The sequence below is a fragment of the Sylvia atricapilla genome, chromosome 19 (genome assembly GCF_009819655.1).
Source record: "Sylvia atricapilla isolate bSylAtr1 chromosome 19, bSylAtr1.pri, whole genome shotgun sequence".
Classification (NCBI taxonomy): Eukaryota; Metazoa; Chordata; class Aves; order Passeriformes; family Sylviidae; genus Sylvia; species Sylvia atricapilla.
Window position 1 is genome coordinate 7,465,150 of NC_089158.1, and position 14,533 is coordinate 7,479,682.

Below are 14,533 nucleotides of genomic sequence, written 5' to 3' on the forward strand. Positions count from 1 at the left end.
GGTCCCACGGACCCCTGGAACAACAGACACACATTTGGGACCAGCCACGGATGCTGCTGTGGGATCCAACCCACACAAACAGCACGAGATGAACACTTAGCCTGTAAAAGGAATGAATCCCACAACTCAACTCTTCCTCCCCAAGGCCAAAGAGTGTTTTAAAGCCCAATCTTCCTCACCCAGATCTCACAGGTGCCATCCCACCAACGCAATGCACAAACCCTGACTCGCCGTGAGCTGTGCTGGAGCCCCCGGGGCCCCCCGCCAGCAGCTCAGCCAGCTTTGTATCCAAATCCTGCTCCTTAGCAACCACATTTTTTTCCCCCCTCTTGCTGAGTCCGTGGGAGATGAAGAAATATTTGAGAACTGAGACAGCCCTGCTGCAAGGATATATTTAAATAAAAGGAGCGTGTCCGTTTGAAAGGCAGTCATTAGGCAGCTCTGCAGTTGGAGAAAGTGTGAGCAGGGCATACCCAGCCTTTAAATGTGGTCTGGAGTGACCTAAATAAGCTCTTTCCTCCCCCAGTTACACTCCCCTCGGGGGACACAGTGGCTGGTAAGAGAGCTGTGAAGGGAGATGGAGGAGCTGCTGGTGGTCAAGTCCTTCCTATGACCAGACCAACTCAGGGGGCCCTAAAACCAGCTCGTGCTCTGGCCCTAAGTGTGGGGTGGTCACAGCCAGCCCTCCAGATCCCAAACAGTGGTGGGTGCCAGCTAAATGAGACCCATCCTGCAGGCACAAAAGGCCTGATGCTCCTTTTGCTCATCACACCCCAAAGCCAGGCACAGGACTGCATTTACTTGCCCCTGCCTGGTGATGCCACCCTGAGAGCCAGGAAAAACGAGGCTGCAGTGGAGCAATAGTGTGATCTGTGACAGGGGTGTGAAGCTGAGCAATGCTGAAGCACAGGGGTGGCCTGGAGGGTGGCTTGCCCACTCAGCCTGCAAACAAACACAGATTTCAGTTTCCAGGGCTGCCAGTCTGGTATTAAAGCCACTAAAACCCCAGTGAGACCCCAATATGAGGATCCCCACCCTTATGAAAACATGGCACAGCAGCCTCTGAGTGAAACAATTATTACACAAACACATTTGGAAGCTTCTCTCCAATTTCTCTCTCACCATATCAAATAATAATAAAAAAATCCCTCCCACCTCTGTTATTCCCACCCTGCATCAGCCACCAACAAGCAGCATCCCAGCCTGCTCCAGGCCTCACCACAGGCTCCAAACCTCTCTGGAAGGGAGCCAGAAGGTTTTCCCCATCCAAGAAATACCAACAGATGATGTTCATCTGGCAAATTGCAAGGGACATATCAGGTTGTGCCTGGGGGAGGAGAACAGGCTGAGAGAAAAGCATCTTATTCCAAAGGCACCATAGGAAGTGAAAAGAAAATGGCTTTTAAGAGAGCCTCACCCTCTCAGCTGTAAAGAACAAGCGCTGACCTACAAGGCATCTGGGCTGAGCAATTCAAGTTTTCAAGGATTCATTTAACAACTGAAAATCTCCTAATTGTTCAGAAAACAAACACAGCCAGAATTGCAAGGACGTGGGTTTTTTGTTTTTGTTTTTTTTATAAGAGTCAGCCCAGCCTCTTCAGAGGTTCAGCTTGATGGAAGTTTCAGATTGTGTCATCTGCAGTGGTGTTTTAGGCTATTCCTGGCCAGCAGAACCAGGAGGGCCACCAAATTCACTCCGTGGCTCCTGCTGGACTGGAAGGATTGACACTCACTGCTGAATATGGAACAGATTGGAGCTGAAAAGGTCAAAGCAAAAGGTCTGCAAAGCTGCTCTGTCAATCCCCCACTTGAGACAGTCAGTTCAAACCTTCCATCCATCCCCTGTGGTTAAAATCACGGTGAGGACACTTGGCTCACATGGCTCAGAGTGATGCCTGGTGGTCGATATCGTTGCTGTGGGATACAGGCAAAGTCTTCCCTGCTGCCATCCCCAGGGGCTCAGTGAAGACCAGAGTGAGCCACATTCCCTGCAGCTTTCCAGGGATCCTCTATTCCCTGTGGGACCAGACTATCCACCCACGAGCTGCCACAGCTCTGCCAAAACCCAGCACAGCTCCCTTTGGCAGAGGTGACAAAGGTCCCACCATGTCCTGGGGACTGTCCCTGGGGCTCAGCAAAACACTGATGGTCCCTGGGGGCTCTTATTCAAATCATCTGCCTTCTCCTCTCAGTGTGCATCTACAACTCTGCCTGAGGATTGCGACCCCCCCCAGGCCACCACAGTTGTCACAACGGTGACACATTTTTTCCTTTCCTCGGCCCTGTGCATCCCAAAGCTGCTCACCAGGCCACGGGTCACCGTGCACCCCTCAGGGATGCCCCTTTTCTCACCATCACTTGTAAATAGGAAAACAAAAAAGAATTAATTTCTCTGTTCAGGACTAGGAGGGAAGCTCGAGTGAGCAGACACCGGGGGCTGTGCTCTGACCATTCCCCAGCACAAACCCACGTACAGCCCAGGGCAGAAACGTGGGCAAAGACAGCTCGGGAGCAGGTCTGGCTGGCAGCTGTGCCCTGCTCAGGTGAGCAGGGCTTTGCTCCGTGCCAGTGGGGACCAAACAAAGCCTCTCTCAGCCTCCTCACAGCCCAAGATGCTCCAAAGCCTCTCCTGAGCTCCAGAGCCTCCTCCAGCCGGGGCACATCGTGGCAGGCAGGCTCTGCCCTGGGATGAGAGGAGCAGCATCAGCCCTTCTTTTCCCTCTTTTCCTCCCCCTGCTCTTGTTCTCGCTGCCAAAAGCGCGGCCCCTGAGCCTCCCGGAGCGCCGCGGGCCGGCGGGGCTGGACTTCCTGCCAGGCATAACACGAACCAGATGATGTGCTCCATCCAAACCGTGTCAGAACGCCCACCCCCAGGAGAGACCAGCGGGGAGGGGAGAAGGGGGGAGAAAACAAGCTGGATGCAGCTTTCATGAACTCTCTGCAGAGCCGCTGAGCCGCTGCCACCAGGCCAGAGGTGAAGCGGGACAGCGGGAGCCTGAGCTCATCCCTTCCGAGCATTTCCATCGCGGGTTGTGCGGTTGATTGTTTGGCACCGGGAGAAGGAGCCATTGCCCTCCCCGAAAGGCTGGCTGCCCTCGGCGGATATCTGCACAGCAACCAAAGAGGCTTTAGTGGTGATTTCCCCCCGCCGCCGCCCCCATTCCAGCGGGAAGCATCCAGAGCAGCACATCTGCAGCTGCCTTTAAATCCCAGCAAAGCCAAGCTCGCTGACCCTCGCTGGTGTTAACTCCTGCACCGCCAGGGCTGAGGCTTCGGAACAGCAAAACCTTCCTCCCGACACACCGTTTGCTCCCGAGCGGCGACACTCCCAGCACACCGATGACGAGCATCCATTACTAAGATAAAAGGCCCAGCTCTGACTCAGATGATTTCGGGTGCCTCCACATGCGACTGCTATCAACAAAGCGCTCGGGCCTCGCCGGGACCAGCCTGACTTTGAAACACCCGTGGTCGAATCCAAACAAGCACAAATATTCTTGCATCCTCCAGGAAAGTCCTCGCAATGCCCGTAACCTTCCCCAGAAGACACTTTGGTGGTTTGGACAATCCTGAAGCCCTTACAAGGAGCTCAGATCTGAGCAGATTCCTGCCTCCCACAGCCAAAGTCTCCAATGAAATAGTAAAAGCTCGAAGTTTTAACAATCTGCCCCTCTCCCTGGGTGCTCGGAGGGAGAGCATCTGGTTTCTCCCTACAGAGCCTGGCAGCTGCCCGCCAGTCCCCAGGGGCACAGGGGCTCACAGCAAAAAAAAAAAAAGCCACGCAGGGGCACCCATTTATTCAATAAAATAAAACACTTAAAGTACCTAAAGGGGCCTACAACAAGGCTGGAGAGACTTTTGCAAGGACATGGAGTGATAGGAGTAACGGCTTAAAGCTGAAGGAGGGTAGATTTAGATTAGATTTTGGGAAGAAATTCTTCCCTGTGGGGGTGGTGATGCACCGGCACAGATTGCCCAGAGAAGCTGTGGCTGCCCCATCCCTGGAAGCGTTCCAGGCCAGGCTGGACGCTGCTTGGAGCAACCCGGGAGAGTGGAAGCTGTCCCTGCCCATGCCAAGGGGTGGGGAAAGGTGATTTTTACGGCCCCTCCGAACCCAAACCACCCCGTGATTCTGTGTAACAGAATTCTGCCAAACATTCCGTTTGTGCCCGCAAACTCCGGGCCAGCCCTACCCACGCTGCCAACGAGGCGGAGCCCCAAAAACCAGCCGGGGGCGCGCAGCGGGACCCCCCCAAGCCCCCGCACTCACCTCCAGCGGCGGCAAGTCGGGGTCGAGCTGCGTGAAGCTGTGCAGCACCACGGGGCTGCTCTCGCCGGCCACCTCCAGCCTGACACCGCCCCAGAGGCTCCTCGCCCGCCGGCAGCCCTCGAACATCCTCTCGGGGCCGGCGGGGACATGGTGCGGCGGGGCCCGGCGGCGGCTCACCATCGGCGGGGTTGCCGCATCCCCGGCCCCGCAACCCGCCGCCGGCCCCGCCAGTCCCCCCGGCTGCCCGGGGAGCTTCAGCGGGGACGTGGGGGCGATGCTCTGGGGGGGATGAAGGGAGGCGGAATGGTGCGGAGAGGAGCGGGGCGGGAAGCGCCCGCAGCAGCGGGGCAGGCGCCGGCAGCCCGCAGCCGCCCCCGCGCCCCAAGAGCGGCCTGATGTTACGGCGGGGCCGGGACGGAGCCGGCTCGGCTGTAAACCAGGCGCTGGATTTCCTCCCGCAGCCTCCGCCCGCCCCCGGGGGCCGGCCCGCCTCGGCTCGGCCCCCTCGGGGAGGGGGAAGGGGGCACGGCAGGCGTGAAAAGCCCCGAGGCCACAAAAAGGGGCGGCGGGCAGGAGGAGGAGGAGGATGCTCGGGGGGCTGAGGAGGGATGGATGGGGCGGGCGGAGGTGGCCGGAGCCCCGGCTGGGCGGGGGAAACACCGGGGTGTCACCGCTGATGGGAGGGAGCAAAGTCACGCAGGTGACAACGGCTCCGGGAGAGGATCTTTGTTGTCACCAAGTGCTCGCCGAGCACCTGGGCTTCACACGCCGCTAGGCAAAGAAAAAAAGTGTAAAGTGCGAGCGGGTGAGTATCATCAGCGCGTGTTTTGGTGGCAGCATTATCTCAGCCCCTGAGCTCACGGCGCTGCCCAGCCCCTCGCTGGCCACAGCTGGGCTTTGTGCCGTGACACGGTCACAGCCCTGCGGGGACAGCAGGCAGTGTCCCCTGCCAGGTGCAGTGATGGTAAGTGCCAGGCCCCCTAGGCACAGGCAAAGGGGGGATCAGGGACCAGGACACCTGCTCTCGGCCCAGCAGGGAATCTGGGAAAGCAAAACGAGCCTGGGGACAGCAGGGCTGCAGACCCCACTTTAGAGAACTCCCGCAACATTATTTTGTTTTCGGAGGCAGAGAGAAAACGGGCAAAACTGTTTGTCATTCATCAGCCCCCTGCGCTGAGCACAGCGTGCTCCAGCCCTCCCCTGCTCTTCCCCTTCCCTCCTCACACACTGCTGAGAAACTGCATCACAGGGTCCAGGCTGCTGACACCACCAAAAACTGGAACTTTCATGCCTCAGCTCCCTCTGCAGCTGAAATAACATCGGCCTCCCAGGGCCTTCCAGCCCTGCAGCTTTATTTCCAGTGAGGACATGGAGCCAAAGCTCACATGTCCAGCTCTGCCCAGGGCACCAGCAGCTCCTGCCCGGGCAGGAAGGGATTAACAAAGCTGCCAGGCCGTGATAGGCTTCAAACTGGAAAGTTTACCAGGCAAAAGGATGAGCCAGGACAACGTGGTGGGCTATTGTGCTGCTTTATCTGGAGCCAAAGAGGTCAAAGGGGACTTCCTGGATAACGCTGGGAAAGGGGCCCCAGCAGCGGGGCTTTGCACAGTCTCACATCTTTGGGGGCAGCACACATTTTAAGCCTGCCCAGGCACAGAGATGCAGCCCTGATCCCTGCCCAGCTCACCGTGCAGTGCCAGGTGGGTCACTGGAGCTCTCTCCACCACAGGAGCGTGTGATGCTGCTCCCTGCAGAGGTGTCCCCAGCCCCACTGACACGTCATGCAGGAACCACGTGGCACTGCAGGGTGTGCAGTGAAACTCAGTGCTGTGCATCCCTTCGCTCGGGATGCTAAAATCAGAGGCAGGGACCTGTTTTGCAGCAGGAATCGGTGCTGCCTCTCTGGGCTGTGAAATATTTGGGAGGGAGACTTTGTTCTGCTTGATGTTTGAGTCTTAGGGCAGAGTAATCACAGCCCACCCCTGGAATGGCTCGGCACCGCCCAAGTGCACACAACAAACAACAGCACCACTCATTTTCAGCTGGCAAAGCCCTCCCAGAGCCTCCAGCTTCGTCTGACCTCTGCAGAGAGATGCAGCTCTGTTTGATGGGCAATTTTCACCGTCCCTCGGTTGACCACTAAAGATGGTTTCAGGGGAAAAACACTTCTGATAATGGATAATAAATAATATAAGGCAGGAAGGCAACTGCGGGGGTTTAAAAATAGCCGCTCAGTTTCCTTTCTCCTCCTTTGGGAACCTTCTGGGTCTGAAAAGCAAAACACTCGAAGCGGGGTCAGGAGCCCAAGTTCAGGATGTTTGCTCTGTGTAGCTCACCCCGAGCACTCAGCCGTCAGGGGCAAGGCTCTTGAAGATCATGAGATTCAAAACAAATAACTTTTCGGGGCTTCTTATTTCCCTCTAAGCACACAGCTGAAAGGGAACAGGCAGGATCACACCTTCAGGTTTCCCCCTGGCACCCTTGAAGGTGTAGAAATTGTTGCAAAATGTGATTAATTGACACGCACGTGACTTCAGGGGTTTAAGAAAACGATCGATGCTTGAGTGACTCATTAAAAAAATACACTGTCAATGCGCACTTGGCAAACTCAGCAAGAAACTTTTCACTGAGCTTTTTGATGTCATCTGTAAATGTCCCATCGACTCTGGCAGGCCCAGGAATTGGGTGATGTGGGAAATCCATCACTTTTTGTCTTTCCACCACTCTGAAATCAGCCCTTGGCTGGATAAATACAAACCCACAAGGCCAACAGCGGAGCAGCTCTGCTCCTCTGCGGCAGTCTCCAGCCTTTCCTGCATGGCCAATAACGTGGAGAGGGTAACACAAGGAAACTTTTGGAATCTTCAGGCCTGTTTTCTGGTTTGGGACTCAATTTGGGTCAATCTGTTATAGTCAGGAGCTGCAGATTCAGAGCTCAGTTAATGGCTGGGCTCAGCCTGGTCCCCGAGTTGTCTCTCCCCAGCACGTGGTGTCTGAGCATTCCCTCAGCTACATCCTCCAGCCCTCCTTTGCTTCCACCTCCCTGCTCTGCTGCTCAGTGGGCCTTTCCAGCCTATTTCCTACAGGGCAAAACTCACAGTGAGCCAGCTCCTGTGCTCAGTGTTGCTGTGAGTTTGGTTTTTTTTCCATCAGGTGAGGCTGCCCACCCCAAAGCACAGCTCACAAACACTTCCACAGGAGTTGCTCCTGCCTGGCATCAGCTGCCTGCAAACACCCCAGTGCTCCTGCCACCACCCCCAGGGCACTGCCACCACCCCCAGGGCACTGCCACCATCCCCAGGGCACTGCCACCACCCCGACAAACCCGTATTCTCTTTGAGCCTCAGTGAAACCACAGCAGGACCGATGCCAGGATCTGCAAAGAGCTGATCTCAGCCCCGAGCACAGCAGGCAGGAATCACCCTCACCGCCTCTAACTGAGCCCCTCTGGAGCATCACACACCTCCAGCTTTCACTGTTGGACCAGCGAGGGACCCAAAGCAGCAGCCCCCGAGGGGAGCTGGGCTGCTCCATGTGGGAGGTGCAGCGTTATCCGGCCTCTGTCCCAAGCTCTGGCACCAGCTCACAAGGCGCGTCTGTGTCAGGCCCTGACATGGAGCCCTCAGCACTTCCTTCTATTGTGCAGCTGGGGAAGCCCTTTGCTCGCTGTTTTCAAGGCATTTCGGAGGAAAAGTCCTACCCAGTTACAAGAATTACTGACTGAAGGTTAGGCATTACGTGCTAGATCAAAACTTTGTGGGCTTTCCAATTTTAAATGGAGGAGACTTTTTGTTTTCACTGCCTAGGTTCAGCTGGAAGGTTATTTAGTAATAATAATAGTAATAATAATAATAATAATCCAACAGTAAACAACCAGTACTATCTCTTCCACTTCATCATGAGGGGAAAAGCTTGTGCAAGAAGGGAAAACGATGTCACTGCTGCATTCAAACAATCTGTACAGAGATCTGAGATTTGGGGTCCCCCCCAAATTTGGGGACCAAGAGATCTCAGGCCCTCACAGAGCCAATTCTCACTCGCAGCATGATCAATGCCCTGATTTAACCAGATTTTAGATGAGAGCCACCCACTACTTGCCACAGCTTGCAGCAGGTATGGATTTTGGGAGATTCTCTGCTGAGTATTCCAGATCCAGGGCAGTTGGATCAGTCTGGTTTTGGATGTTTCTCAGGGCCATTTTTGACAGATCAGGCACTGTGAACCCTTTGTGCTGGCAGGGAGGAAGGCTGGCTCGGGTTCTCCTGCCCTTTGTGCCCCTCCTGCCAGGGACAGCCATTCCCCACCTGCAGCACCCCCTGCTCCCCTCAGCCCCCCACGGGCAGCCACCGATCCAGAGCCGGGGTAATTCGGGAGCACAGCTCCCCTCCACACCAAGCATTAACACAGCCAGGCCAGCCCCTAATTACTGTCAGCTCCTAGCAGAGGAAGCACAGCAAATCCCAGGGCAATCAGGATCTCAAAGTCTCCATCCAGCTATTCTGTGTTTCATTTCCTGCAGCCCCCTGTGCACAGCTCCTGCCGAGGCTGCCGGCTCCTGAAGCTCAGCAATTATTCCATGAGCCTTGGAGACTCAAGAGTTTGCAAGAATATTTCTCCTCCATCCTACTCCTTACAGCATCCCCTTGGCTGTAGCAGAATCACTGATTTTTTTGGGGGGTTGGGTTTTCAGATTCCAGAATGGTTTGGGTTGGAAGGGACCTTAAAGATCATCCCATCCCACTCCCTGCCATAGGCAGGGACACCTCCCACTGTCCCAGGCTGCTCCAAGCCCTATCCAGCCTGGCCTGGAATGTTTCCAGGGATGGGGCAGCCACAGCTTCCCTGGAAAACCTGTGCCAGGGCCTCACCACCCTCACAGGGAACATTTCTTCCACATATTGAATCTAAATCCACTCTCCTTCATTTTAAAGCCTTCATTGTCCCTTGTCCTGTCACTCCAAAGCCTTGTCCAAAGTCCCTCTCCAGCTCTCTTGAAGCCACTTTATGCACTGAGATGCTGAGATTGCCCCAGAACCTTCTCTTCTCCAGGCAATTTATGGAGTATTTGAGGAGCTTCCATTAGGGCACCGAGCAACATCACAAACATCTGTTTTCCAAACTTTCTGACCTCTAAGAGCTCATGAGAACAAGGCCAACATGTGAGGTGGGGGGAGATCAAGCCACTTTCTCAGGAAGAAGTGACCACAGCACACTTCGGGCAGGCACCTGGATTCCTTCACAGCAAAGAAGAAAATACTCAGGAAAAACAAGTGGCAAAATACAGCTGTTAATATCAAAACGTGCCCAAAAAGCTGGAGACAGCAGAGCCCAAGGTGTGAAAAGCACCAAGAGACCTCAGGGCATTTTGCAGGCAGGGGGATGCGGGGCCCAAAGCTCATCCAGCTGTTTCAGGAGGATCACAAGACACGCAGCGAGTTTTGCTCGGGACCATCCGCACACCGGCTGGAAGCTGTAGCTGCAGCTCCTGGTGGCAGCGTTTTCCCTTTCTCCACGTGGCTCCCCGCGCCTCCCGGGCGCTCCCCGGAGTGCAGAGTTCAGCAGGCATTAAGCTGCTGCAGCCTGACACGCTGCAGACACACCAGAGCTCCTCTCCTAAGCACCATTATTTCTTGAGCTGTTTGTCTTTAAGGGCCGCTTTTATCTCCCCCATCACCTTTCTGCCAGACTGTTTCAGTCAGCTCTTTTTAACAAATACCACCTAAGGTGCTTGCAACCAAAAGAAAAAACAGGAAAAACATTTCTCCCTGTTGCTTAGCAATCAGTGTGTGGCGAGTTCGAGCCTCCCAGGTGCTCCGTTATCGTAATTTCCATCCCCGTTGGCTTCTCGGCAGAACAGCCAGGGAAAGGAAAACCACTGGTGGAAAAGAGGGGAAAGGTTATGGAGCAGGGAAAAGTTGGGAATAGGTGTAGCCCCTGAAGATAAAGGAAACTCATTTCTGAAATCAAGCCGTTCCTTCTCATCTGCCAGAAAAATGAAATGAAATAGTGAGATTTCATTTTATATTGAAAACACACAGCCACCAGCTGGGTGGATACGGGACAGAGCAAAGCTCTGGCTCTGCTCACCTTTCAAAAACACATCCAAGGGCAGGCAGTACAGTTTTCCACCCACAACAAGCAGCCGGGATGACACGTTCAGCTGAATCGTGTAAAAGGAGAGTCCCAGAAACGAGAGGCTCTGGCAACTGATCCCTGGAGAAATCCCAATGGACAATAGAGAAGCTTTGCTTGGCAGAGCAGCCCTTCCTCCTCCTCAGCTCCTATCCCAGCCCAAGCTGCAGCCCTGTGCCCTCCCTGGTGACAGGTACCCCCACCTCACCTGTGCCAGACACACACCTGGATCATTTCAGCTGGCCACGCTCCAGCCAGGAGAGCAGGAGGGCAGCTTGATCCCAGCTTTATTCCCACTGGCTCTGCTGGGCTGGGGAAGGCCAGGAGAGGCTCCCCTTGCCCTCTGCCCAGGTGACAGCACCTGCAGGGTGTCACTGAGCACCTGGGGACATGCTCTGACCCCACACTGCTGGTTCTCCCTGGGGACAGCGATGCAGGCTGGTGTCACCAGCCCGGCACGCTCAGACTCAGCTCCCTGAACCTGAACAGCACCATTCATTGCCCTGCTGCTGCTGCAAGGACGTGCCTGGACACATGTAGGGGAAGGGAATGATGCCACGGAGCTGCTGAGAAGTCCAAGAGAAAAGTGATGCCATAGCACAGGCACAGGGAAGAAGCACACGGAGTTGATACCTTGCACAAGATTCAATTACATCCAAAAATGGAGCCAAACAGGCTGCAAGGTGCTCAGTTGATCTGAAGAGACAGAGGTGGGGAAATAAAACAGATTTGCACCAAGTTATCCCAGTATAGGAATAAGGTGGAACAGATTTAAACGCCAGATCATGGGAATAAACAAAGCAACAGCAAAGTGTTCCACACACACAACGTTAATAACACCAATAAATAACTGAGATTACTGAAAATAAGAAGCCCAGCTAAACAGGAACAAAGCCCCTTAAGAGGGGATATGAAAAGGATGTTCCAACAATGGTCCTGTCCCTCCTTTGACCGCACAAACGTCAGGGAAGGCATAAACCAAACCCCAGACGTGTCAGGAAGCGGCAGGAAAGCTGACTTGATCTGAAGTGAGGAGTGAAACCTTGGAGCCAGGCTCCAGCAGAGCGAGGAGCTGATGTGATGGAAAGTGAGCAGCCAAGAGAGGAGCCAGAGGGCCCGGAACAGCCTCAGGGATGAGGGAGAGGAGCTGCAGGAGGAGCAGCAGCAGGAGAGACGTCCGGCAGCTGGACCGGCAGCCAGCGCGGCCCAGTGCTGACACTGCGCGGCCCCTGCCAAGTCATCTGGGCCAAATTCACCACGGGCTGGGCAGGGACGCAGTGAGTGGACATGAAAACATTCTGCTGTAACAGCCTGAGCACACACTTACTGGTGTTGGCCACGTGAGAGTCAGGAAAAGGGGCTGGCAAGAGCTGGAAAGGGAAAGTTTCACTGCCCAGCACCGAGCCGCCTATTGCAGAGATGAAACAAACAGTGACATGGCTGAAAAGTCAATTAAGAATTGGAAAAGTCTTTCAGTACCCCCAGGTATTGTTAGGAGCTCAGACAAAGGATGTTTAAAAAAAATTATTTTCCCTTTGGTGATTACCACTTTGAAAGGTTTCCGCTCCGCATTGTTTTAGCGGGGGAAGTTATTCCAGGGCCTCTCTCCATGGCCAGCAGAACTCTTTTTGTTGTGGGGGTTTTGGCATGGAGGAGCAGTGTTGTCCCAAACAATACTGTATGCCAGTGGCTGAGGGCCAGGTTTGTCCCTCAGTTCCAGTGGCAGAAATATCAACAAACTCATCAAGTGCCACCAAGTCACACCACGGCTGAGTCCGGCCACAGTGCTGCTGACCCTCCCAACTTTTTACTTTCCAGTCCATGATTTATGTTGTTTTTCCTTCAAGCCTTGGCTCTGGGAATCACGTTGAGTGCCAAAAGGATTTCAGGTTTTATTAAAATAAAAGGTTATCCCATGAGCACTGAAACTACTTGTGTTGCTTCCTATGGCTTTGTGTCTCGAGACTGTTTTCGGTGCCTAAAAATGTACGAACTGAGAATGAAAATGTTTTTGTGGTTAAGTGTTTGTAAGAAGCATCTCCCACGTGGATTTGCTGGTGTCTAATAATACATGAACTCATGCTACAGATGTTTTGGGGCATTTACAAGGTTCTTTCCCTCCTCTCAACCATCTCATTTCATCATCTCTGCATAGACTTAATTATCGGCGAGCCCTCAGCCAGATCTGCGCGACGAAGGTCAGCGGGTGCAGAAGTCATCTGGGGAGAGAGGGCACAGGCAGAGGGACACTGTGACAGCATTAGCCTGATTTTGGTAGGAAATTAGATTTTAAGCTCTTCTTTCTGGCTCTTTCTGGCTCCCTTAACTGCAAGGAAAACAGCAAGGAAACATGAGCCAAGCTCTTGCAGGAGGGTCAGGGAGCAGAGGGTGAGTGGAACAAGCTGCTCCTCGAGGGTCTCACCCAGACTTTCTGCAGCAGTGGGGCCCTGAGGTCTCCTCCCCTCTTTGCCTCAGAGTGCACAGCCTGATCCATCCGTTCCTGAGCTGCCAGCACCATCCCAGGGCAACGTTTTTACCCTCAGCAGTGAAGATCAGCCCTTATGGACGGTTCATTACCCAATGCCACTCGTGCCACGCCGGTCCGGAGCAGCGTCAGGGTTTCCATGACATGTGGGCACGTAACACGGTGGCACAGATGGTGCCACCCAGCCAGGGCATGCACTGAGTCATCTCTGACAATAGCCAAACCCCTGGGGAGCTTCCCTTTCCCCCTCCTTGCCCCAGCCCCGGCTGGGAGTCACCTTGTACAAAGCTCCTTCCCAGGGCGGGTGTGCCAGGGCACAGCTGGCACTCGAGGGGCCCTGGGGATGGATTGGAGGTGTGTCACAGGTCTCAGATAGGCTCTGGTGCCCTTCTGTGGCCAGCTGGACTGCCAGCAGCAGCCAGGTCTTCAATTGACCCCAAAGTGACTGGGGAGGGCTGGCAGGGCCAGCTCCCTCCAGGGTGCAGAGGCGTCGGGAAAAGGTGGAGCTGTGCCCACTTAACTTGTCCGTCTCCTCCCCTGTGCTTCCCGCATCCCTTTCCAAACAGAAAGGGAAATCCGGGATTTTCAGCTGCTTTTGATTCCCTCTTGCTCTGCACACAGCAGGGTGGGGAGGGATTAGTCTCCATTTCCTGCCTCCAGACAGCTCCAAGGCTGCCCAGGCGGGATCCTTCTGGTCAGGGGCTCCCTGAGCCACGACCACGACTCTGCCAGACCCCACAGGGCTGGAACAGCTTCTCCATCCTGCTTCCCCTGCCCTCAGCTCTTCTCCCCAGAGCCCCCAGAAGTGCCTCCCAGCTGCTCTGCCGGGTCAGCCCAGGCTCTGGCGCCACAAACCACATTGCCCCTCCTTCCTCGCCTGGTTGCAGTTTAGAACTCGCACTCAGTTTCCAGTATGGGAAGGAGAAGTGCTGGGGAGGGCACTGTGATGAAAGAAAAACTCCTGACTCTCAGAGCAATGCAGATGAGAGCCTAAAGGGAGAAGGATGAGCAGAAAGGGGTTGCTAAGGGAGATTTTTGGGTGCTGCTTTCCTGGCAGGCAGGAGAGGAAAATCCCTCATCTCAGGTCACCGCTGCATTTCCCTGTCACCAACATCACAGCCAGACACCACCAAGATTGTCACATCAAACCAGCCTTGTCCTCCCAAACAGCTCCTCAATATCTCCAGGTGAAGAGCCTGATGCTCACAGCTGTCCTCTGAGAGCTCACAGCACCCGAATTACAAAGGCAGGTGTCAACAGGAGGGAATTGGGTATTTCCCACTCCTGGGCTGTCAAGAGGAAGCAAAACCCCAATGTCCTGCTGCCAAAAGCTGCTGCAGCCCCAGCACAGCCAGGGACAACCCTGGCACAAGCCCAGAGAAGCCAGGACACAGGGCTGAGGAGATGCCTGCACAGAGATAACACAAGAAAATCAACAAATCCCATTTTGGCTGCAAACAACCTTTGAGGTTGTTTTAAGTCAGGCCTTCACCAGCAGCTGCATGGAGGTGGTGCCCCAAAGCCTGAGCACAACACTGGGGTGCACCATGTGCTGCCCTCTCCAGACACCACGAGTGATGCCACGCGCATGACTCCAGGAGCTGGGAGTTAAAAATACCAGATATCACAAGTTCTGCCCCAACTGA

At 54.7% G+C, this 14,533-nt stretch overlaps 1 protein-coding gene across 6 annotated transcripts in view; it reads right to left on the reverse strand.

Annotated features, from left to right (window-relative positions):
- RALGDS (ral guanine nucleotide dissociation stimulator) overlaps positions 1-14,533 on the reverse strand; it is a 56,607-nt gene that overhangs the window by 19,274 nt on the left and 22,800 nt on the right. For 2 of the 6 annotated variants that reach the window (XM_066332825.1, XM_066332822.1), the window contains exon 1: positions 4,271-4,693. The exons of 3 other annotated variants lie outside the window; for them this stretch is intronic. In XM_066332825.1, the coding sequence (XP_066188922.1) occupies positions 4,271-4,450 (180 nt within the window). In that variant the 5' untranslated portion in view covers positions 4,451-4,693. Of the gene's footprint in view, positions 1-4,270; positions 4,694-14,533 lie in introns of those variants that run through there. One more of the 6 variants, XM_066332821.1, reaches the window with a different exon arrangement.